The sequence below is a fragment of the Balearica regulorum genome, chromosome 25, assembly GCF_011004875.1.
Source record: "Balearica regulorum gibbericeps isolate bBalReg1 chromosome 25, bBalReg1.pri, whole genome shotgun sequence".
NCBI lineage: Eukaryota > Metazoa > Chordata > Aves > Gruiformes > Gruidae > Balearica > Balearica regulorum.
In genome coordinates this window covers 4,848,502-4,872,459 of record NC_046208.1, presented here as the reverse complement: position 1 = coordinate 4,872,459, position 23,958 = coordinate 4,848,502, and the positions used below count along the sequence as shown (strand labels likewise).

The 23,958-nt window shown below is 53.6% G+C and overlaps 2 protein-coding genes across 5 annotated transcripts in view; both read left to right on the top strand.

Moving 5' to 3' along the window:
• Positions 1-23,958, top strand: part of UQCC2 (ubiquinol-cytochrome c reductase complex assembly factor 2) — a 92,213-nt gene that overhangs the window by 67,255 nt on the left and 1,000 nt on the right. Inside the window, exons 2-3 of the mRNA XM_075775668.1 lie at positions 21,223-21,370; positions 23,571-23,645. Of these exons, the coding sequence (XP_075631783.1) occupies positions 21,233-21,370; positions 23,571-23,645 (213 nt within the window). The 5' untranslated portion in view covers positions 21,223-21,232. The remainder of the gene's footprint in view (positions 1-21,222; positions 21,371-23,570; positions 23,646-23,958) is intronic.
• On the top strand, positions 1,419-19,972 carry IP6K3 (inositol hexakisphosphate kinase 3). Of its 4 annotated transcripts, none has more exons than XM_075776187.1 (6): positions 1,419-1,647; positions 9,993-10,318; positions 14,868-15,090; positions 16,116-16,288; positions 16,977-17,152; positions 18,392-19,972. In XM_075776187.1, exons 2-6 carry the CDS (start codon positions 10,120-10,122, stop codon positions 18,860-18,862), a joined length of 1,242 nt encoding a protein of 413 aa, XP_075632302.1. In that variant the 5' UTR covers positions 1,419-1,647; positions 9,993-10,119; the 3' UTR covers positions 18,863-19,972. The 4 variants fall into 4 exon arrangements, with proteins under 4 accessions (XP_075632302.1, XP_075632304.1, XP_075632303.1 ...); XM_075776189.1 differs by lacking the exon at positions 1,419-1,647 and adding an exon at positions 1,733-1,845 and having other exon boundaries at positions 18,392-19,007; XM_075776188.1 differs by lacking the exon at positions 1,419-1,647 and adding an exon at positions 5,225-5,390 and having other exon boundaries at positions 18,392-19,007.

Genomic DNA, 23,958 nt, shown 5'->3' with positions numbered 1-23,958 from the left:
GGCGCCTCAAGCTTCATGTGTTTTGCCCTTTTCTCTGAAAGGCAGATTCCTCGTGCGTTGGGTGGCTGAAGTCAACAGCCGCTGCAGAAAACCTTGACTCCGGTGCAAGCTGCTGATCCTGTGTGTTGTGGCATCCTCAGGCTGTGGTTAGCTCGCCTGTCTTTGGGCAGGGGATGGTGCGGGAAAACTGGGAAGTGTGAGGCGTGGGGTGCAGTGCTGGGGTGGGATGGATGTCCATCCCTTCCTGCCCTGGCTCCCGGCTGTCGCCTGTCACTGAACACGTTGCCTCCCCTTTCGTGTCCCAAGGGTTAAGAGGCTTTAAGCCAGGCTATCACAAAGCACTGTAAAAGGGGGATATTTATGTCTAGGATAAAGGCAAAAGTTAAGTCTCAGACTATTTACCGGATACCCAAGCTTTCCAAGGTTGCCTGGTGAGTAGAAGACACATAAGCACGTCTTGCTGGTGAGCCTGAGTTGTTTTTAGGGTATGTTTCCCTGAGCGGTTTCAGTTCCTCTCACCTGAGTGTCAGTGACTCAGAACGTGCTACCACGAGTTTCATCTTCTTCACAGTCTGCTCCTGAAACGGCACGAGTAGTCCATGAATCATCGTTGTGTAACTTCTGTGGACATGGTTGACTCACTTGTGTTTGGTTTGAGAAATGTCTAATTAATCTCTTAATGTAGGTCTGGATGACAGAGGGGGAGATGTCCACCAGCATGGAAGGGGGTTGGCTGCGCGGCTGCCGCGAGGTCGGTGGGAGCTGGTTACCTCTGGCATCGAGTTGTTTCTAAGGTGTGGGAACAAAAGGGAACGCAAGGCTAAATCTCTCCTCTGAACCTGCATTCCTGTTCAGATGCTTTTACCCAGTCTGGGTTGCTAAGTTACAGCTGAAATATATTCAAGGTTAGGAAATAGTCTTCAGTTTGGTGTAATTACATGTGCCAGAGGATGTTTGCTTTCAGCCAAGCTGCCATGATGTTTTCTGCGATAGCCTTCCCCTGTGTCCCTTCTTTCATTTGCTATCTTGAGAGCAGAGACTAGTTTCATGCCACACTGACTGCCAAGCTCCTGCTTGTTCTGCACACACTGTATTGATCATTTCTGTGGTACCAGCCGTTTTCCCAGAACCCCAGGTCCATTCAGAAGGGAATAGCTGGGTTCTTCGTCCTCCCGCCCTGCTCTCCTTACAACTTGCATTTGCTCGACCAGAGTTGCTGGCATCCCCCTCCCACTTCCTTGCGAAGTATTAAGTTTCTATAAATAAATTCTCCACCGGTGGGCTGATAAAGCCATCGCATCCCCTTACTGTCAGAAAGGAAAATATGTACCAACAAGGAATCTAAAATAAAATTTGCCCTTTATCTTTTCATTTCCTGCTTCCATTTAAAGCCTTTCACATTAAATGTTTTGTCTCCTGCTGACATGACAGCTGATGCTGTGCCTTATTTATGGGGTGCAGAGCCAGGGCGCTGTGCCAGTTCTGCTGGAAAGATCAACGTGCACCGAAGAAGAAAAAGCACGGCCAGTGAGTCCTGCCCGAAGGTGCCTCCCTCCGGCACTGTCCCTGTCCGAAGCAATCACTCCCTAACGCCTCCCCCGGGATTTCCGCCGTGACTTTGTTCAACCTTTAAAGAACAGCCTCCAGGTACGTGTTACGGAAGGGTTTTATACATGTTAATGAACACCCCGCGCTACAGCAAAGGGTGAGGCGCACTAACACAGCGACCAGACCTCCGTGCTGACCTCAGAGTAGCCTGTTATTGTTGTAGGAATCCTTCTGTAAGGCCGGTGAGGTCTGATGCAAAGCCCCCGGGTGTCGTTGAACCGGCTCTCTGAGACCCCAGTGGGTTGGGGAAATGTTGCTTTGCTTCGAGCTTTTCTCGCCCAGGGGCAGAGCCTGGGCTCTGAGCTGCAGGAGCCCCCCACGCTGCCCCTTCCCCGGCCCCTGGCAGAGCGGCGGCTCCCCGGGGACGTGCTCTCGGGTGGCAGGAGGACACCGGAGCCTCCGCTGATCTCCCCTCTGACGGAGGAGACCGCCTGCCCCGTGTCACTTCGCAGCGACCCGCTGCAGGGCCAGATTCCGTGTTTACATCCCGGCTCCAAAACACCTCTCAGCATCCAGACAGCAACAGCAGAGGCAAACGCCCTAGGGTGGCGAGGGGCTGGGAGCAGGGCTGGGCTCGCAGGGGGCAGCTGAGCCGCTCCCATGTAAAACAGCTCAGAAACGGGTCCCGGGGGGCCCCGTGCTCCTTCCAGGACAGCAGCTCCTGCTTTGCTCCCAGCCAGGGTCCCCAAGGGTCACCAGCAGCAAGGACACCTCGACAAGGGGTGACGCGTGTTTGCCAGCCGGCGGGTGAGGCTCCAGCACCCATCAGCAGCACGAAATGCGTTTCCAGCCCTGGAGCTGGCTCGGGGCGAGGGAGCGCGGCCGCCTGGCCCGGGGAGCAGGGGCTGTCGTGGCGTCACCGTGCCACGCTGCAGCTCAGGTCCTGTCAGGATGAGGCTCGGTGGTGCTGAGCTTACCGGGGAGCTGGAGACTGGGCAGCCCTGGCTCACTCGAGACTCAGCCTCGGTTTTTATTAACGACAGCGCGCCCACCCTGCCCCGAGCCCGCGTGGGGCTGGGAGAGCTTTGGAGTCGGGACCCGGGCTGCAGCCTGCAGCCTAGCCAAGGGTAATACTATCTTTGTGCCCATAATTAGTTCCTAATTAGCATAGTTTTAATATGAGACAGGGTTGCTCTCCCCTTAGAGTGCTCTGCTTTTTACAAGAGGCAGAGTAATTGCCTCTGCGGCCATGCGGCAGCAGCAATCAGCCGGGCTGCCTGCGCGGGGACCCCACAGCCGCTCACCGGCTCCGGCTCGGGCATCCGCCGTGCGCTTGTTTTAATGGAGCGATAACTGCAAAGGACATGTCTCCCGGCCCGGCAATACGCCCGATATAAAAAGGAGATTGTTTCAATTACCACATGCATTAAAAATACATATGATATCCAGCAGGACAGACTTCTGCGAAGGAGAAAGGTGTGCTGCAGCAGCTGGACACCCATACTGCACTCCCTGGGGCCACAGGGCAAACCTGGGTGCTCGGTCCTGCCCCTCGCTGAGCCCAAGGGCCCCCCCAGGGTGGCCCTGGCCCCCTCCTACCAGCTCCACAATGATTAGATTTAAAGCCTGACGTGTTTGGGGACTGCATACTGGCTCGGCTTCTCTTTTCGGGGGTTTTGGGAGCAATGTGCTGTAGCACGGGCAGGTGAGAATAAGGGGTGTTGGGACTCGCTGCTTGCCCGTGCCACCGTCGTGGTGGGCACAGCGAGGGGGAGCTGGCTTGGAGACCTGCTCTGCCCCGTCTGTCCTGGAAAAGGGGAGAGGAAAAGGAGGAGAAAATGCCAAAACTGGCCCGATGTGGGGGATAGGGGCAGGGAGAAGCAGATGCTGGGAACCCTTCCTCACATCCCTGCCCCTTCGATGGCACCCAAACCCACCGAGAACCTCCATCTGTCACCGGGCATACGCTGTCAAGCACGAGTTCTCCCCAACCCCACGACGGCTGATCTCTAGCTGAGCTGTTCAGCCGAGGGGATGCAATCGGGGATGATGCTGTGGTGAGGGGGATGCCGCAGGCAGGGGAGGATGGGAGCGTGTTCGCCAGCCCGAGCGAGGCACCCTGCCCGGGAAGGTCGCTCAGTCCCCCCAGCCTCGTGTGTTTTACTCCCGACCTCTCCCCTCCCCTGTCCCCTGGCTGCTCCAGGGCCGTCACGGTGCAGGCAAAGCCAAGCAGAGCCGAATCACGGCGGGGGGACGTTTCACCCCATTGCTGGAGGGTGGCGAGGTACCTTAGGGGAATTTATACCCTGAGTTTTTGAGGTCTCTATTGCATTTTGCTGAGACGGGCTGATGGATGCAGAAGTTGTTGGCAGGGGATGCACCGTGGCCTCGCAGAGCACCCATGTCAGCTCTTTTCCCTTTAGAAACCAAGCTTTAAAAAAAAAAAAAAAAAAAAAAAAAAAGGCACTTTCCAGAGCTAAAATACCAGCATAAAGCTGAGTGAAGTCAGGGCTCAGGAATCAGGGTCTTTGTTTCATCCTTGTCTTTAATCTCAGCCTCTGCTCCTGACCATCAGTTTGATCCCTCTGGTCTTCGTGAGCCTGTGTTCTCCCCTCCAGTTAGCGAGAATTACCACATCCGTCAATCGTTACCTCAACAGCCAGATTTTCTTCCGAGTCTCCTGCCGTTCTGCTGCAAAGCCCTCGCAGCACCTTCCCCACGCAGCCTGCGGGGCCCCGGTCCGGGGCACGGGTTTGCTCATGTCCTCGAGTTTTTGTTGGGGACCAGTCTGGGTCCCCCAGGACGGGGGGGATGAGAGCGGGCACCACCCCCTCCTTGTCCTGGGGTGTGCACGGGTCCCCTAAAGAATATATAGGTCGTGTCATCTTGGGATGCACGGGGCTGGCATGAGCTGGCACGGCGTGTCCGGAGTGTACTTGCCCTCGGCATGTGCTGGAGGGGAAACAGGGTGTTCGGAGGGGTCCGGAGGGGCACACGCTGTCCCTCGCTCACTGGAGGAGACAATTTGGCCCTGGGACTTTTCCATTCCCCCACCGGTCCCGAGCGCCAGGGTGTCATTTTCCCTGCACGGGGCTGTTGGCAGGGTCAGGGCTGGGCGGCCACGGGCTCCGCTCCTGATCCACTCACCCGCTTCTCAGCTTCGGGCAAACCCCGGTCTCGCCCCGAGCCTTGCCCTCCTTGCCATAAATAGCTTTTCTTTGCCAAAAGGACCGGTGATTCAGTCCGTCCCGCCGCACTCCAGCTCCTCTCGCCACCTCCCTCCAGCGATCGCAGCCCCTCTGCACCGTGTTCCCCCGCATCGCCCCGGCGTTTCCCCACGCGGGGAGCCAACAGCCAGCGGGTCCTTTGCTGGCAGCTCCGGGAAGGGTGTCCGTCCCCGTCCCACACGGAGGTGATAAACACCGGGGGGGCCAAGCCGGGGGGGCTTTTGCGGGTGGTACGGTGGAAAATAGCCTGGAGAAAAGCAACACTTGTTTGTTTTCCTGGAGAGACGATTGCACAAGGGAGCCAGAGTGTGGAAAGCCTTGCAGCCGGCCAGGCCCTTCTCCCTCCATCCCGAACCCTCTCACACACGCGGCTTTGTTTTCCTTTAACACCCAGGGGTGTTTCTCCCCCCTTTCAAGCTCAGCTGTCAGCTGGACATACCAGGCGCTTGCCAGCACCGGCGGCGGTCAGGTGATGGCCCAAATGTCTGCGGGCTCCCCCCGCTCCCTCATTTCTCAAATTCAAGCCACACCGAGCAGCAGCGAGAAACCCAGCCCGGGCAGCACCCCGAGCCCACGCAGCACCCCGAGCCCAAACCGGCCACGGTCACCCTGCAGGTGAGGTCCAGGGCGGCTTCTGCACCGGCCACCTTCCAGGGCAGGAGGAATGAACGAGCATTTGCTTTCGGAGAGCGGGTGGGATATGTTTAGGAAGGCTCCGGGCACAGCCGTGGCTTGCGGGATGGGACGGCAGTGAAGGGGACGGCCAGCACCGGGGGGGCTGGTGTGAACCTCTGGGGCAGCCCAGGGCTCCGCAAAAAACGAGCCTGGTGGTTTTTGGTTCTCCGTTGCGTTCATGGCATCGCTGGAAAGCGCAGGGCTGGTCGGCAGAGGGGCAGATGCTCTTTGGGGGTGTGAAAGGCAGAAATCGGGTGGGGGGGTGAGAGCCGTGCCCTTTCTCGCGGTACGTCGTGGCACCGTGTCCCCCCGTCCTGCGGGGCTGCTGGCAGCCCCAAGCTCATTACCGCGGTCCAAAGCCACGTTCCCGTGTCCCGCCGGGAAGCCCAGCCCTCGCCAGCCCCGCTGCCGCCCCGCGCGGTCTCCTGATGCCCACACCAGCCCCGGGGGTGGACGGGGGGCTGTCAGCAGCCCGCCAGCCCCGGATAACGTGGCTCCCGTCCCTCCCCATCCATCCTGCTGCTTCCCACAAAGCAGCCAAATAAATCCTTCAGTGCGGCAAACTGAATCTTTGCATCTTCTTCATGAGGGACGTGGGGACCAGCCATCAACTTTACGAACATCGTTTTCTTTCAGGAAAGGAAGTGTAAGATAAAAGAGCTGAGGGTTTCTGCACGTAAGGATTTATGGCAGGGTGGTTAGAGCTGGGGTTCTTGCCGAGAGCTGAGTTTTTCTCTCCCGGCATGGTGCCGCCCTGAAACCGTTTCTGACTTTGGCTGCAGTCGCGGGAAGAGCAGGAAAGGCAGATTTACAGGTTCACGGAGGGTTGCAGCCGCTTGTCTGCCTGTGCAAACAGCCCGAGTCTGCTTCGAGCCCTGCCGGGACGGGCGCGGAGCTGGAACCGGTAGGATTTTCCTTATGGCCAAGGCATTGCGGAGTTTGGGGGCGCGAGGCCAAAGGCTGAAGGGAAATGGGGCGGCTGGGCTTTCCCCGCACCCTGCTCTGGGGCTGGCGCTCGGTGCGGGAGCTGGCTTTGAATCCAGGTCAGCTCCGGTACCAAGAGCTGCGGACAAGCAGATCTCTTCAAATTAACAGCTATATTATTGTCTTGCCTTTTATAAAGCAAAAAAACCAAACCAAACAAACCAAAAAAAAAACCCCAAACCAAAAAAAAACCCCAGCAGCCCCCCCGCAGTGCTCGAACCCCAACTCTGCAGCAGGATGCTTTGAGCTGCCCTGGGGAGCCGGGTCCCACCCGGGGGGAAGGTGCTGGCCGTGATAGATCAGACTAAGAACATGGTCCCGTGCTGACAGAGCCCTTGTTTTTAAACTGATTTTGCTTTTTAATATTCCAAAGTATTTCTGCTGAGAGGACCCCAGCTATTACCCAGGCGTGGGCTTTCTCCTGGGGCCGGGCTGTCTGCGGTTTGCCCCCAGCACGTCAGAGCCACGTCTCTGCTCGGGATGGGTCGGAGTAGGCACTAATTAAAGATTAGAGAATTTAATTCGCTTGATTTCTTTTGGCTGTGTTTAGAGTTGGGAATAAATAACCTGTTTAGCTCAGACTCTGTTGACGCTTGGCCCTGACCGAGAGCAGGGCGCAGGGTAACGGCACCCGGCCGTCGGAGCCCCGAGAGCTCTGGCTCGTGCTGCCGCAGAGCCGGGCTCTGGCCGGTGCCCGTCAGGGCCTGGTTCCGCAGACGTGATCGGTGGAAAAGCAAGTCTGTCTCAGGCCGGGGATGCTGCCGCCACGCATGGAAGGGATGCACTGACAGTTGCCGGGGAGATGCGAGCTTGCAGATGTTTTACGGTATCTACTTTTTTTTTCTGGAGAGGGAAGCTCTCTATACGGAGAAGTATTCTCCTTCCCCAATATTTTCTGATTAATCTTCATCTGCAGTGCCTGGATTGCCTTTTTTTTTTTTTTTTTTTTTTTTTAGCTAGGGGAAAAATATTCAAGGTCTCTGGTTTTGTTTTTGAGGATACAGGTTCATCTGTAATTCCGTGTATTTTTAGTGACGTAAATATCTTTTGGCATTCGCGATAACTTGAGCCGGCAGAAGTGATTTATTTCAAGAGTGTCTTGTTTCAGAGGAGCTCAGAGCAGCTCAGTAAGTGTTTGCGGTAACATTTATCTGCTCCGAACGGACGAGCTGCTTCAGAACACCAACTAAATGAAAAGAGCCCCTTGCTCTGACTGCAAATCTTGCTCCGAGTTTTGCTTAAGAGAAAACAATAAGAGCCTTATCAAATTGTGGGGTTTTTTTTTCTTCCCCCCAACTCTCTTTGCAATGCCAAGGTTGCCAGGATTGTAAGTGTGTTATGTCAGCCGAGTTTCAGCCTTGGACTGTCTCTGAAGCAATAAACACTGGATTGAAGTCATGTTGCGCTCTCTGCTCCAAAGAGGTGTTATGACAAATCCGCTTGCTTTTTGCTTTTCTCCTTTTTTTTTTTTTTTTTTTCTGTAAGGAGGGAGGGAAAAAACCCCAAACCACAACAAACCCACAGCTTTCAAGGGAGAAATCCGCTTTGAAAGTTGCTGCAACTTAACAAAATGCTAAATGCTTTTATTAACTTCTGGAAAGCTCTGAAGAGCTGCTTTCTTCCCCGGCTGAAAAGCACTCCGATGAGTGGCCTGGCTTTGTTCCCTCCGGGGAGGTACGGGCTGGTAATTGCAGAGTAGAAATTCCTCTCCAAAGTGTGCGGTGACGAAAGAATAGAAAAATAAGGGGGGGGGGAACCCACCTTGGGGAAGGTGAAGGAGCCGCTCCGTGTGTTTTGGAGGTAGGAGTGTTCCTTCTCCCCCTTCTCTGCCTCCAACCCACTTCATCCCGCTCCCGCAGGCGAGAAACAAAACAGGCACCTGCGCCCAGGGCTCGCTTGCTGGGCGGTTTAATTGCAGCAGGAGGAGCGTGAAGGGGAGATTTAAGCAGCAGAGCTTCGGCTCTTTGTGCAGGATGAGGAATATGCTGCGTTTTAGCGGTTAAAGCTCCCGGGTCGGGCTGTAAGTGCTGGCACCAGAGCAGAGGCTGGACGTGCAGCCCGGTGCCCGCGATGGGAAACTCCCGGTTTGTTCCTGGCGCGAGCAGAGAGGTATCGCCATTCCTCCACCGTTCCATGTCTCCTGGTTAAGGAGGGGGTGATGGTGCTGCCCCGGCCCCAGCAAGGCCTGGGGTTGGCAGAGGTGGTGTCGCTCACCCGGCAACGCATCCTGGAGGCTTTGCTAGAGAGGAACGCATCTTCCGAAGATGTTACTGTCAACTGCGCTGCGCTGCTGCTAGCAAAAATAGGATGCGAAACTCCCCAAGCTATGCTGAAGCTGGAGGAACAAGGAGAAAGTCACCCGTGCTAACGGGGGCCAGCAAACCAGGGCTCTGCACACCCTTTTTGAGAGCTGCAGGAACATGGACCTGTCCTCAAAAGGATGATTCAATTTTTTTTCCCCCATCCCTTTTAGATTGAGGCCTGGAGTGTCTTCCTCTGATTCTCCTGCCTCAATGGTATGAAGCCAGGCAGCTTCTCCAGAGTAAATATTAGCTCAGCTGCCTTTTTGTCGTCCTCAGTGGCTATGGGGTTCCCCTGCCCGATGTCCACCAGAGCAGGAGCCACCCATGGGCTCCTTGCAAGGAATGAAGTGAAGGGCTGGGTGCTGCTGGGTGCTTGCAAGAGAAGCCGCGGCAGTCGGCCCAGGCGCGGTCCACGCCTGCGCTCTTCCCACCTCGCTGCTTTAGAGCCAGGACTTGTTGCTGTCGAAATCGAGGAGGAATTTCTCTCGGGGTCTAGAATCAGGAATGGCTCTGCCGCTGGATGCTCCCTTGGGCTGTGGCAGAGGGCAGGGCTGGAGAGCTCGGGGGAGCCGGCGCTGGGGTGCAAAGCGTCCCGGTGCTGGTTAGACACGTCCTTGTGCCGAGTGTCAGCACAGGGGAGGAAACACTCCTGTGAGCGCTCTGGCGTTAGATGACAGGGAACGTCCCAAACTGAGGTTTCTTTAGAAGGAGCAGAAAATGTCGCTAACCCCATCAGCAGCGAGAAGAGGCAAGGGACTGCCCGGGGGCTTTATTAATAAACCTCCTTCGCAAGGCATGTCCTAGCTTGGGAAGGACTAAGCCCATCATTGACACTGTCTGGTAAGGCAAACTGGGGCTGTTTCACAGCAAGGGGTGTCATTAGTACAGCGTATTAATAACCCAGCGTTACCAGTCCAAGGAATGCCCTGATCCAGCTGGTCTGACGAGGCCGCCGCGTTAACTTGATAGCTCTTCTCGATCATTCCCCTCTGTTTCTTTTGCTCCCAACAGATCTAAGCTGGGTCTTTTCTGGACTCCCCATTTCAGGCTGGGGCTCCCTGCCAGCCCCTGGGCACCTAAAGATCTTTTCCCACCCAGCTGCGCCCTCGATGCCCGGCCCCGGCCGTGGCGCAGGGTGCCGGCGGGCAGCGTGGGGCCGGGCTGAGCCCCCAGCCCTGCCGGGAAGCCGGCGCACCCGGTGGCTTTGCAGTGGCTTGTGCCCCCTTCCCACGTCCCCACTATCTCTGTTTTGCAGACACCGTCGGTGAAAACCCAGCGTGGGTGTTTACTGGCCCAGCGCAGGATGTCCCAAACTCCGTTGCCGATCCCCCTTCGCTGCTACTAACGGGGAGTGACCCCCCCTCCGCCGTTCGCCCAGCACCATGGTGGGGCAAAGCCCCCTGGACCCCAGCGAGAGCAGGAGCACCGTCCTCCTGGAGCCCTTCGTCCATCAGGTGGGCGGCCACATGAGCATGATGAAGTACGACGAGCACACGGTCTGCAAGCCCCTGGTCTCACAGGAGCTGAGCTTCTACGAGTCGCTGCCCTTGGCCATGAGGCAGTTCACGCCCCAGTACAAAGGTAAGGGCTGGGGAGGGAGCTGAGGGTCAGGATTAGTCCTGAGACTGGGGGTCAGGGCCGGTGGGGTGGGTGGCAGCGTGGGAGGCGCTGAGCTCTGGAGCCCCATCGCTTGAGCAAGGATGCTTCCCATTGAGTGTGTGCGCAGGGGCAGGCCTGTGAGACCGGGAGGGCTTCCTGGGTCTCTGTGGCTGGGGAGGGGGGACTCTCTGATGTCTGATAAGGGTTGAGCACCGGCAGTGTTTGCTTTCCAGGTTTTGCATGGGTCGTGGCCCCAGATAAGTTGGTCTGATGACATGCGAATGGCAGCACCGAATAGGTGCGGGGAAGCAGGGACTAGGGAAGTCTTGTTCCAAACAGGATTCCCGGGATCTGACACGTGGCGTGCGCTGGTCAGTACAGCTTGGCATTAGCATCCCCTGAGAAGAAAGGCTTTCCGTACCGGGAGCAGAGCTCAGGGTGCCTTTGCCCCACGTGCATGGCCCCGTTGCTCCAGGGTTTCAGAGGAGGCGAAGGGTTGTGTCAGAGGCAGAGAAGTTGGTGAGGGCAAGGAAGGGGTCAGGGTCGGCACCAGCACGAGCTGAGGGAGAGATGGTCCTTGGGGCCAGCATGAAGCTCCAAGCCTGAAAAACCAGCCCAGGAACGTATCGAGCATCACTTTTGCTGGTGGCTCCCCCTTAGCCAAGCCCTGCTCCCACCAGCGCTCTGGAAAACCAGATGTACAGATCGCTTAACTTCTTAAAAATCCCGCCCAGGCAGCTGTCCTGCCACGAGCGAGACCTTCCCGGGACAGCGAAGAGCCTCCGGCCTGCCCCTCCGCTCCGTGCCCCCCACCACTGCCTGTGCCCCCTTCAGACCCCGTCCCTAGCTCTCCTTGCCCTGACCCACTTTCCCAGCCGAGTTTCCCAGCTTACCTGCTGAAAAGCAGCGCTTGGTGTCTGTGGGGGTCCCAGCATTTTTTCAAAGCCATCCTCCCTCCCTCCCTTTCTCATTCCCTCACTATTTCTGCTTTTACTGCCAGACTTGTGCTGCTCATAAAGCTCCTGACCCTGGATTTTTGCAAGAGGCGAGAAGCTCAGCTGTCACGTAAAAACTTAAAATATCTTTTGGTCCTTCAGCGCTACAGAAAAGAGCTCAAAGTGTCAGCCGCAGTTTCAATGCGCTTCCAATCCAATCTCTCTCTTTCCCCGAAATTCAGGGGCCTTTGCAGATTTATGGGACAATATTAAAAAGATGCTTAAGAAAGAAAACAAGTCTTCCTCTAAGCGATTTTCTGTAGCTGGGGCCAGGGTTTGGTGCTGGAGAGCTGGGCCCTGCTCTGTCTCTCTAATAAAGACGTTAAGCAGTCCCAGCTTATCAGTTCAGGGGTGGCCTGGTTATTAATACTTTTTTGTCTTCTTTTTCTCTTCTGTTGCAAGTCCCAGTGAGTTTTGTGACGAGGGGTAATTAAATAGCAATTCTTCTGCAATTTGGCATTGGGCACACACATTTTTTATTCTGATTATAACTGTCCCAGCCCTGACTGCCGGGCAATTTAAAGAGGTGGAATATTTTCCCACGAGGGCGATGGCGGGGAGGGGGGGATGAGCATCAGGGAGATAATCCTGAGGTCTTCATCACCCCTTCACACGTGTCCATGTTCCTCAGCTCTATTCTTAGGCGGCTCGGGGACCATTATGCAATGATGACATTATGTGCAATGTTGATCAAATGTCATCATTCAAATCTAACACTGAGTCGGCTGCTTAAAGAAACGTCCGCCGCTCGCTTAACCATTTCAGGCAGGTTGGTGACCTTGGGACCGGCTTCCTCACCCCTTGCAAACCTCTGCCTGCCCCGAGCTGAGCTCGCAAGGGGTTGCTGGACTTATTTTGAAGCCCGTTTCTGCTCAGATTCCTATTGCACGCGGCAGTAAATCAATGCACTTGTAAATTTAAAAATAAATCCATGAGGGTAGAGCAAAACGCTCCTGAGGATGACTGGGATGCCACTAGCGTGGTGCCAGCACCCAGAAATACCCGCTGGCTGCCTCGCTGCTGCTGGACAGGGGTGGGATTGCGGTTTTGGCGATGCTGAAAGGCCAGCACAGACAAGTACCTAAACACAGCTCTGCTCCTCGATAGATGTTTCCCTGTTGCGTTAAAAGAGAAGGTCTGTAGCCGTGTGTTACGGATTTGCTTTGCAGACGTAGGTCACTTGCAGGACGTGCGCAGAACCTGTATGGAAGCACACCAGGAAGCAAAAGTGTTTTTAAGGCTGAGGCCTGGGTTTATGAAGGCAGAGTCTGCAGCTGGAACGAGTCAGAAGATCACATTCCTTTGCAATTTAACTGCTCATTCTTGCCTTTGAAAATCTCCCCATTAATTTTCATATTAATGTAAGATACTTAAGAACTCTTAGTTTCACGCTATATATAACGGTTTTAGGGCCAGATTGTCAGCACTATGCAAATCAGCACGGCTCCATTGACTTGCAGATATGTAATTGGGACAGTTTTTAAGGTTACAGGCTGCTGTAGCGCCGTCACTGAGGCGGAGCGCTAGATTTGGAATCGAGGACTCTGTTCGCCTCGCAGTGACTTTTTAAAAATAAAAAAAGGCTTTGATTTAGGCAAAAGATACTCTGGCTTTTTTTCCTGCCTACCTCCCCTGAAAATTCAAAGCAGGCATCCGAGCTGATAGGAATTTCGCTTGCTCTCAGTCATCTGTAATACGGATTTTTTACGAACGGGACTCAGTAGAAGATCAGGTGGGCAACGTTGGAGCCTGAGAAAGACAGAACTCCCTGTGCTCACCAGCACCATGACGGATAGCTAAAAATATTTCTTACCCCCTAATTAAGGTTTCCAGCCCCCCCCCAGCTCCCTTCGCAGAGCAGGCTGTGTATCTTCCTCCCCCATTTCAGTGCAAAATTAGCCCATTTAACCGAGCCTGCCATGGCACGCTGCTTGGATTAATGCTGATTTTACCGCAAAAGGGAATAGAAATGGTTGTGGTACCTGAGCAGGGGGGCTGTGCGGGGGGCGGGAGGGAAGCGCATCCGAATACGGCTGGAGCTGCAGGGTTATGGGGCGCAGGGCCCGGGGAGGGATGGGCACCCCAAGTCTAACGGCGGCGGCCAGTGGCTGCAGACGCACGGGGCTCCCGCAGTGAGAACCCCCCTCAGCAGAACTCAGCAGGCAGGGCTCTGCGCGCACGCAGAGAGGGCAAATCCTTCCGTCTCCGTTTACTTACTATCACCTCCCTCTAAATGGGCAGAAGGGAGTTTGCATATTTATTTGCTTTGGCAAATTTGCTTGGGAGAACAGAGCTCCCTAGTTCGTTAAGTTGCCAGAATGCATCTCCCCACGGTGCCCAAGCACCAAGGGAGGATACCCGGGGACAGCTGGATAAAACCCAGCTCCACGCATTGCTGACCGGGGCTCTTTCCAGTGACGGGTTTTGCTGGTCCAACAGCCCTGACCGTCCTCTTTTGGATCCACCTTACTGCAGCTAGACGTGAAAGCAGCAGAGGAGGACTCATGAGGCTGGCATCCCCTCTGCGACCCAAAGGACAATGCTCTAAAAGTGCCTCTGCTGCCTTGAGAGGCTGGGACAGCCCTGGCAGAGGGCTGCGGGAGCGGGACTGCGGTTATCAGCCTTTTCCAGAAAGGTCAGAGCTGTCTCGTACGCGAGCCACGGCCATTCCTGCTCTGTCACTTGAGACGCGGAGGCAGCCGTCCCCATGCTGGGCTGGGCTGAGACCGGGCTAAAAATGTGATGGGCTGAATGGCATGAGAGCCCTGAGAGCCCTGCTAGAGTCAGGGAAAACTGCAATGCTAAAACACACAACGATGTTTTAAGCACTTAGGGTGGAAAGTAATCATCCCCGGCGACGGTCACGTTCCTCCTCGTGAATGAACACCCGACATGTGGGGGTCCAGTCCCACAGGTGCTGGTCCTTGGTGCGTGGGGAAGGGCACGACCGTGACGATGTGCGGGCATCACGTACGCAGGCAGCGCTGCCAGCCCATGCGCGTGCCTCTGCCCTGGCTCTGGGGGCTCTCCAATTAAAGGAAGGAGTTGGCATGCTGGCTGTCTTTGGAAAACTCCCGGTCCCCAACCCTCCCTTTGCTTCCTGCCAATGAAAAGCATTTCCAACCTTTCCCTGTCTTAAAAAGTGAGACATAAAGCCCTTGTCATAAATAAGCCAGGAGCTCCCGGTCCAGCGCGGGCGTCTTTGCCGGGTCACTTGCGGCACGGCAGAGCCTGGAGGGGCAGAGAACAACGCGGTGTTCAGAGGGGGCAGCTGTCAAGCCGAGCCTGGAGAGGAGGGATCATGAGAAAACCTGAAGATGTTTTGCAGGGTCTCAGGTTAATGGTGTTTATTGCACTCAAATCAGAGCGGGATCGGTGTGAGAGGCCACTAAAATACGAGGAGGCAGCTGTCCTGCTAAGGGCCAGCCCTCTCAGGAAGGCTGGACCACCTCGGGCTGGTGCTGACGGTGGCCGACCTGTATGGTGACACACGGGTTAACCTCATTCTGGCTTGGTTTTTTCCTCCTTTTGTCCAGGCATCGTTTCCGTGCACCTCAAAAAGGACAGCCTCGGCAACCCGACGCTGGTCGCCAGCCCCAGCCTGCAGACGGAGAGCTGCGGCCTGCTGGATAACGCCATCGGTGAGTCCTCGGTGACGATATGGCACAAGTGCAAGTGGGCTGCCAGCACCGGCACCGGCAGCGAGCACACACTCGTCAAGTGGAGTCACACGCAGCTCACCAAGACCTTCAAAGACAGGTGAGGGTCTGCTGCCCCCTGCAAATGTCCTCCTGGTGCTCGCCTGCCGCTTTGGGTAGGGTCTAACCGGGAGGGTTTTGGTGGCACAATTCCTGGTTTAAGGCAAAGCGAGCAAAAGCAACGCCCAGCCAAGGTGAAGCAGAGCAAAGCCCAGATTGGTGGCTTCATGGTTCATCTCTTCCCTGGCTTGTGGATGGAGCGGGGCAGATTTGGTTATCACCAAGATGCCGTTGCTCAAATATGCGCCTCAAAACTCTGCTTTAAACCCATTTCCCTGGAGCGCAGCATGCTCCAAAGGAGGAGAGGCCCCAGGGGAACACCACCAAGCACACAGCACATCACACCCTGCTGCTGGGAACCAGCCAGAAGTAGCAGCCTCGAGGGTGGTTCGGTCCTGTCCTCGTCCCAGGGGAGAGCTCTCTCTGGAAGGCACTGCGGTGCTTGCAAGCACACCGCGACCGCGGGGCTTGCAGAGGCATTCTGCAAGACATCTTTCTTCTCAAACTGGTTCAGAAGAGACCTAGGTCAGCGATGACTGAAGGGTGCAATATCGCTACCTTGAAACCGCTGCCCTCGGCCTGAAGGGAGTTATTGCTTTTGGATGAGCGAGATCAAGGGATGACCCTCCAAGGAGAACAAATCTCCTCTTTGCTTCCTCCCTCCCCTCCTCGAAGCCAGCCCCTCTAAATTGGGAATCATTCCTATTGTTGGACCATTTGCCTGTGTTGTGCCTGTTAGGTAGATAAATAGAGATTCCTGGTCCTTGGCGCTGTGAATGGCACCTTTCAGAGGAGCCAAGCACTCTTTGAAATTATAATGAAAGAAAATATTGGCACCCAGCAATAGCTGGCTTTCTGAAAATTACTTTTACGGAGTAACAAAGGATCTCCACAGGTTGGACATGATGAATACAGAGTCCCTGAAAATTTACCTTATCAAGTTTGAGGCTCTACAAAAGAGGAGGGGAGGAATGTTCCCTTCTGGAGCTTATAAATCAAACATGTTCTTTTGTGTGTTTTGTCTAGCTGCCTGGGGAAGATGCTCCTGAGGACAGACCTTCAGTACCACACAGATTCACTTTTGGAAGATGCGAACAGGAACCAGCCAGAAAGAAACAGCTACAACCCCTGGGGATTGCACTGTCACAGGCAACACCTGAACCGCATGTCGTCCAAGAATAATGAGAACAAACTTCATCGTATCCTTTTTCCTCTCGCCCCTCCAGCATGGTCTTGGCTACAAATAACAGCTTGAAATCAATGTATGTTTTATTGGTGGGGGGTACGCATCCCTCCTCTGCCCCGTCCCTGGGAAAATACAGAATGTACACAATATATTGCTCTGTTATCTTCTTCCACTGTTCAGTTGGACTAGATGATCATCATAGGTCCCTTCCAACTGAAACGTTCTATTCTATTCTAAAAAAGAAAAAAACCCCACTTCCCATAAAGGGTATTCCACATAAGTCAAGGATCCCCTTGGCATACATTTAAAAACACAACTATATAGGAATTAGCAGCTGCCTCGCCTTTTATTTTCCTATTACACTTCATTACCCACCAGTCATGTGAGTAATACAGCTTAACAACTTCTCGCACACCCACTGGAGTGAGCACAGCACTGAGGCCAGGTGTCGGACTGACAGCCCAGGGCTATCGTGTCGCTAGAGAATGGAGCTGCTGGTGCTTTAATTGGTAGGACTGTACTACAGTAAATTAACTGAAATTGGCAGCGAGGGGCCTATAGCAATGACAGGTTGGTAAAATTGGCTCAGAAAGTCTCATTACAGTTGTGAGCTATTATGGAGAGCGTCAGCAGTTGCTCTGATTTAAGGCCTCTTTCAATTAGAATTTAAAAGAATTGGGTTTCCCTTAACTCACGTCCAGAGTTTCTATTGCTTGAAAACGTGGTATCAAAATACAACTATCCCTGTATCCTGGACTTAAAGATGGGAACCCGGCAGCATGGCGATGATGCCTCGGAGGAGAAGAAAGCCCGGCACATCAAGAAGTGTGAACAAAGCACCTCTGCATCTCTGGGCGTTCGCATCTGTGGGATGCAGGTAAGACGGAGCCTTGGTGCTTTCAGCGTCTGCCTGACACACGGCTTGAAACCACGCTGGAAATCTAAAGGGGCTCTTTGCTTTGTTGGCAGAAATTGGAGCTGTTTCATTCCTGTCTCCCACCAAATCTGGGCTGTAAGAACCGGCCACTCGGCCGTCTGTTGTGTCCTCAAAGAGGCGAGGATGCTTAGGGAAGAGTATAGAACATGGCACCTACAGGGTAACCCCTTTCCCTGTCCCTCTCCGACTTCTGGAGACTTGGCTGCAACCACAAGCAGTGGCTGCATGGGCACCACCCCGCACCACTGCCACCAGTATGGGCAGCTGGAACCAGTTTACCCCAGCTGAGAATCTGCCTGTACATGAGCATGGATCCCCCTCTCATGCTCAGCTCTTGGATGCTGCACAAAAAGGAAAACCAAACCCGTTTTCTTGCTTGTGCCTTTGCAGCGCTGTTGCCGCAAAAGCGAGGGCTTTATTTTGTGCTAAATATTATGGTTCTTCTTGCTCAAAATTGCTGCCCTTCCTCCTAGAAACTGAAACCACATACTTGTTTCACTCACACTTCTCAAGCACGTTTCAAAATGTTGTTCTGCTGTGCCTGAGGGATCATTATGAGAATGATGATTATAAAGCACACCTATAGCAGCGTAAACACTCGGTGTCAAACCCCGTGTTCCTTCCTGGTCTCCTTCTGTTGAGCAGGTTATCCTTTAAATTACAACTGGCGTGTGAGCTAATTCTAAATGCACTCCCTCATTTCTTACTCAGTGTTACCAGAGCCTCACATTCAAATTTCTGTCTACAACTTGTCTCCCCGTATTTAAGAAAGCAAGATTATCGCTACCCGTGCATTCCATATTGCGAGAAGGTACAAAGCGGGGGTATTCCCGTACTACTGCAGACTCCTGACAGAGATGGAGGGAAAATGCTGTAAATCACCAGTGACACGGCTATGACTTACAGCTATTTGGGTTTCACAAAGGGGTAATTTATAGCAGTACAACAGGAACCTGCACTAGTGGTTTAAATTGAATAGTTTAAATCTCCAGAAAAGACAGGAGGTGGGATTCAGCGGAAGGCTGCGGTGCATTGCCAGCATGGCTAGGTATTGCGAGGCTGCAGAGGATTCGCATCCCATTCCTCAGCTCGGGTCTGAACTTTTTAAGATTAGGACAAAATCTAGAGCTTTGGGAAAACTCAACAACTGAATCTGGATTGTCGCTCCCTTTCCTCAAGGTTTACCAAGTGGACACCGGCCATTTTCTCTGCAAAGATAAGTATTACGGCAGGAAACTCTCACCGGAAGGGTTCAGGCAAACCCTGCGCCAGTTCCTGTGCAACGGTAACCACCTCCGAACGGACCTCCTGGAGCCCATCATCCTGCGGCTGAAAGCTCTGCTTTCTGTCATTAGGAAGCAAAGCTCTTACAGGTTCTACTCCAGCTCACTACTCATCATTTACGACGGACAGGAGCACAAGGAGAACACGGCACCCTTGGATAATCACCTTCACTTCCAAAAACCAAACTGCACCACGTCACATGGCACTCATCACTCCAGAGTTGATGTCCGGATGATAGACTTTGCCCACACCACGTTTAAAGGCTCCAAATGCAATCACACCACTTACGACGGGCCAGACCACGGCTATATTTTTGGCCTGGAGAATCTCATCAAAATCCTTCAGAATATCTCAGAAGGAAAATGAGAAATTCTGTGAAACGGCCTGGATTTACTAATGACCGATATCCCCGAGAAGTACCGCACCGGGTCAGTACGGGACCCTCACAGCTGCTGGGTGCCATGTGCACGGTTTGGAACAAGCACGGACAGCTTGCTAGGAAAGCGCAAAACCGCTACATGCCATTACTGAACTCAAGCGTAAAAAGCAAAGAGCTGAAAGAATTCTGCAGAAGGCTGTTCTGTCTGCAATCAATCAGAAGATTTATTCTCCTTTCTTGTTTTACTGCTGTCCTTGATTTATTTGTGAGCCAAAAGAAAGCATTACTTGAAAGAGTCTTAATGATAAAATAGGACCTGCTCACCTCTACGCTCACGAAGCCAAGCGGGCTGAGATATTGTGCATTTGAGTGAGACTATTAAAATGAGCTGGCAGGTCTGAACAGATTGCAGCATTACTTTCAACTCATGCTCAACCCTACGAGCTGAACGCAAAGACACAAGCGGGAGAGAAAAACGTGCACCCTGACATTCACGCTCCACGTGCCCAGCGCTGTGAAACGGTCGGGTGTTCTCTGTACAGCGCGGGTGTTGAAAAACAAGATGCTGCAGAGGGTCTGGGCTGCTTAAGGTATAAAAGCAGGGGGACCTCAGACCAAGAACGGGACCTTGCAAAGGTTCAGCGTCCCTGCGAGGTTTTAACAGGGCATGTTTCTCAGAAACTTTCTAAGCAAGGGGCTCTGTAGGGGCTGCAAGTATGGGAAAGCAATGACTCTGTCAGATATCAGCCACAAAAAAAACCCATTCACCTCAAGGTATTTTTGCTTAAAAGAATTGAAAAGTAAAAAAAAAAAAAAAAAAAAAAAAAAGTGAGATTGAGTCAGAGACTAGACATTACAGGTCACCCAGAAATTCTTTGATACAAATATTGTGTGTGTGTGTTTGGAAGAGACAGTAACAAGAGACTCAAAATAATGTTTACAGCTTTTGTGGACAGATTTTATTATTATGGAACAAACATAATTCCTTCCTGCATGGTGTGGGAAACCTGAAAGAGAAGTCCTTAACAAGGAACAGAGCTACGGAACCCCATTACTGGGGAGTGGGGATACAAATAAAACCGTCTAAGTAACTCTCACCTGTTGTCCATCTCTTTTTCACTTCCACAGCATCCTTATGTTACGTTACCTTTTGTTTAGGGCTGTATGTTTTGAGGAGAGCCATTACTTCCACAGGTTTAAACACCAGCTCTCAAGGGAGATCATTTCACTTGTATTTTACTGCATACAGCTGGTGAATTGCTACAATTTATAGCCGGAAAATTTAAGTCATCTGGCCCAGCTGCATTCTTTTACTTGGCCTAAAGTCCATCTGGGAAGATCTCATTATTTACTGGATATTGTTCACAGCATTGCATAGTTCTTGCCCGCAAACTCAGATGGCTATAAAAAAAAGCCACGAACACTGGTTCAGTAGTGAAAGGATTGAGTCATCAATTGTCTTGGCTCACGTGGTCCTGTGATCAGCGCTAATTGTGGCGCGTACAGACCCACCTCAGCGTCTCGCTGCTGAGCCTCTTGCTGGATGCGTGCGCTGCGCCGTCAGGTCTGAAAGCGGGGAAGGATGAAGAGGGGTCTCGGCGTGACACCAGCAGCTGAGCACCTGCCAGCCCCCCTCATCAGCAGAGCAAACACCCCCTTGGCTGCAGGCCTCACCTGCCATTGCTCCTGGGAAGAGAAGGGCAACCCGTTACCCGCACAGCACAGAAGGCAGCCTGCTGCCTCCCTTTTCACCCCTTGTACCCGAGCACATAATTATCAAGTATTTAACTATTTACCTGCCAAGAGGAGGAGCTCTGAGCTAGCCTGTAACCTTACATCTCCCCGTGGAGAAGGGGAAAATCAGGCAAGACTTTCTCGGTTTTAAACCGGCCAGAAACCACACACTACCGGCCCGGGTATCTGCAGCGCCGCAGGAGCGAGATCCCTTTGCCAGCCGCACAAAGCTGGACGCTTGGCAGCGATCGAGCAAATGAGCGGGCAAAGCCGGTTACTCATCCGCCGCCTTTCCAAACCACAGCGGGGCTCGGAGCGCTGACTAAGGGCGGCGCTGCTCCCTGGGCCTCGCCCCCCGCCTGGGCCTGCGGGGCCTGAGGACACAGCAGCGGCCTGAGGGCCTCGCCCGGCACTTCGCCCGGCACTTCGCCCGGCCCTCACCGACAGCACCCCGGGAGCGGGGGGAGGTGGACGGGGCAGGTCCCCGGGAAACCCCCCCCCAGCTCCTGGCAGCCCCCCGGGCCCGGCAGCTCGGGGCCCCCCGGCCCGCCCGGCGCCGCGCATGCGCAGCCCCGCCCCCTCTCGGCTGCCGTAGGTCACGTGACCCCCGATGGCCGGCAGCGATGGCGGCCACCAGGTACCGGCGGTTCCTGAAGCTCTGCGAGGAATGGCCGGTGGAGGAGACGAAGCGGCAGCGGGACTTGGGCGTCTTCCTACGGCAGCGGGTGGCGCAGGCCTTCCGGGAGGGGGAGAACACGCAGGTGAGGGAGGGCGGGGGGGGGGGGGGGCGCGGCGGCAGCGGCCTGCTCGGGCGGGGCGAGGCGGGGCCTGGGCCGCGCAGGCGCCTCATCCCCTCCCGGCCGCCGGCGGTGGGGGACCGGCTGTCGGGGTACGATTTGGCGGTCTCTCAGAGCTGGCTGCGGCGGTTTCTGGGTGCAAACCTCAGCTTGGTGCTGGTACGCGGTGGGTTTTTCCCCCCCCCCGTGGCGCCCCCCGCCTCGGAGCTCGCTCGGTTGCGGCTGAGAAGGTTGTGCCGGCGGGGTTGCGCTGTGAGACGGGCCGGCCTCGGCCTCGGAGCCCCGCAGCGCTTCCCTCGGCTCCCCTCGGGGCCAGGAGAGGCCTTGAGACCCGGGCCCCAGCCAGCCACGTCCCCCGTCCCTCCCGTGGGACAGGCTGTGGTGTCCGCCGAAATTCCCGCACCGCTCGCAGCGCGGGCTTTGGAGAGCCCCGTTTGCGTGGCTGTGGAAGTGAGATTCAAAACACGCTGAATTTGTCAGCGCTGTGCTGGAATCTAACTCATTAGTGTGTTTTACTTGCCATGATGCTAGCGCAGTGCAGTGTGGAGTACGTAGTGAAATGCACTGTTGCCCGGCACTGTTAGGATGCAGCACTTACAAAACTGCATTCTGGCTACAGCTGTAATTGTGTTGGAGGTTAGGCTTGGGTGCTTAAATAAGTTAGAGAAGCTAATCCGTGACTTGGGCTGTAGACTTTATAGGCTTGGAGGTGGTGCTGTGGAATGTAAATGTCTCCTTTCTTAGCATAAAAACATTGTTCAAGCTATGCGTTTTCTACTTCAAGGGGCCATTATAGGCACCTAATTCTATATTGGTGACCAGAATAGTCTGCAGCAGACATTTCAGAAAGTGCTTATTGCTTTTTCATATGCTCAGGACAGCTGAATGTGCTGCACCAATTGGTTACAAGATCCCAAAGCTGCCACTCATCTTGAAAATCTAAATTGATGCCTGCAGCACTGATGTCAATTTGTATGTATAAAGGATTAATACAGCAAAGGGAAGTGTACTGGCAGACAGCGGGAAGAACGTATGAGAAAAGAACTAGATAGAACCATAAAGGATACTTTATCAGTTTAATGTCTGTTTTATTCACACAGAATAAGATTTGCTGATTTTATGGGGGGGTGGAGGGGAAGAATACCGTTTCTGCTACCCATTTAATGGCTATTTCTGCTGTATTACTAAAACATTAGCAGGGTCATTTGAAACGTGACTGCAAGATAGGTTCAGCTGAAGCTCACCTGCAGTGTGACAGTCTCCCTCTCCTGCAGCAGCCATTACCTACTGAATGAGGAGAGCCTTTCCTCAGTTTTCCTAGTTTGCGCAGAGGAGGCATTACCCGCCTTGTGCTGACCGTGTGCCAAAGTCCCAAGGACAGATGAGCCGTGTCATTTTATCCTGACATGTTTCTGTTGATACTATTCTTATTCCTGTATCTGTTTTAATCATTTATGTTTGATGTCATCGAGCAGCAATGCAGTGTTCTGGTCGAGTTGGCTCCCGTTGTAAAATAGAAAAACAAGATGACATGCCATCCGCACTGCCAAAATAGATGGCTCTGCAAGGCAGATGCACCTGTCCAAGGCACCTAGCAGAGGTTTAGGTATTAGCAGAATCTTTCCAACTTACTCGACCAAAATAGAAATCCATTTACCCTTCACAAGCTGTTCGGTGTCTTTCATGCTGCTTTCCCCTAATCAATTATAGACTATTTTTAGCCTGCACTGGGATTTTCTAACTTCCATCCAGTACGTTATCCTATTTGATGCTTTAGAGTAAAACAGGTGGCAAAACTGGCCTTTGAGCAAGAAGTCTTGAAGATTTCACAGCACTGGCCTATAAATGTGCGAAGAAAACTGTCCAGCAGTATTCTCTTTAACTGTGTATTCACAGTTAATCTGTCAGATCTTTTTGAGCAGAGTTTAAGGTTCATTCTGGAAATCACATACCTCGTTATTCTTGTAGGCCAAGCAGGTGAGAAGTGGAAGGGAAAGAAAATGATCTGCATTCTGGTGCAGCATAATAGGGGTCACCAGCATCCTACATTGCACTGAGAGTTCACCTAAGCTGCTCCTTGACTGTCCTTCTCACTTGAAATGAGGTGGGGTTTTGCTACGGAGGTTTAAAATAAGACCTGTGCGATACTTTTATCCCTTTCCAGATTGCTGACCCTGAGACCTGTGACCGAATGTACGAGAGCTTAGTCAGAATCCACACCAACTACTACAAAAACAAGGTGAGCTTTGGCGTTAGCCGTCATCCCTCCTTTAGGGGGTGAGTCACCACCCACTGCAGTAGGCTGCCTCATCCCTGCAGGGTTCCTGGGAATGTCTAACAGACAAACGAGTTGTCAGGTGGATGCAGCACTACCTGGTGCCTTTGGTCACTCCAGGAAAGCTGCAGACATCTTGGCCTCTGTGACATGTATGAACCATGTGGGTGCTAGTTCTTGGTATGGATGAACAGAATTCTTAGAGCTTGGCTGAAAATGAGCTCAGCCTCTACCGTATGACGATGTTTTTACCTTTTTTAATGCACTGTAAGTAACA

What these genes read in the sequence shown, in the direction of transcription:
- IP6K3 (XM_075776187.1), top strand. Translation starts at nt 10,120, where the DNA reads ATGGTGGGGCAAAGCCCCCTGGACCCCAGCGAGAGCAGGAGCACCGTC. An exon ending in GTTCACGCCCCAGTACAAAG is followed by an intron (nt 10,319 to 14,867) that starts GTAAGGGCTGGG and finishes CCTTTTGTCCAG; the next exon opens with GCATCGTTTCCGTGCACCTC. An exon ending in ACCAAGACCTTCAAAGACAG is followed by an intron (nt 15,091 to 16,115) that starts GTGAGGGTCTGC and finishes TGTTTTGTCTAG; the next exon opens with CTGCCTGGGGAAGATGCTCC.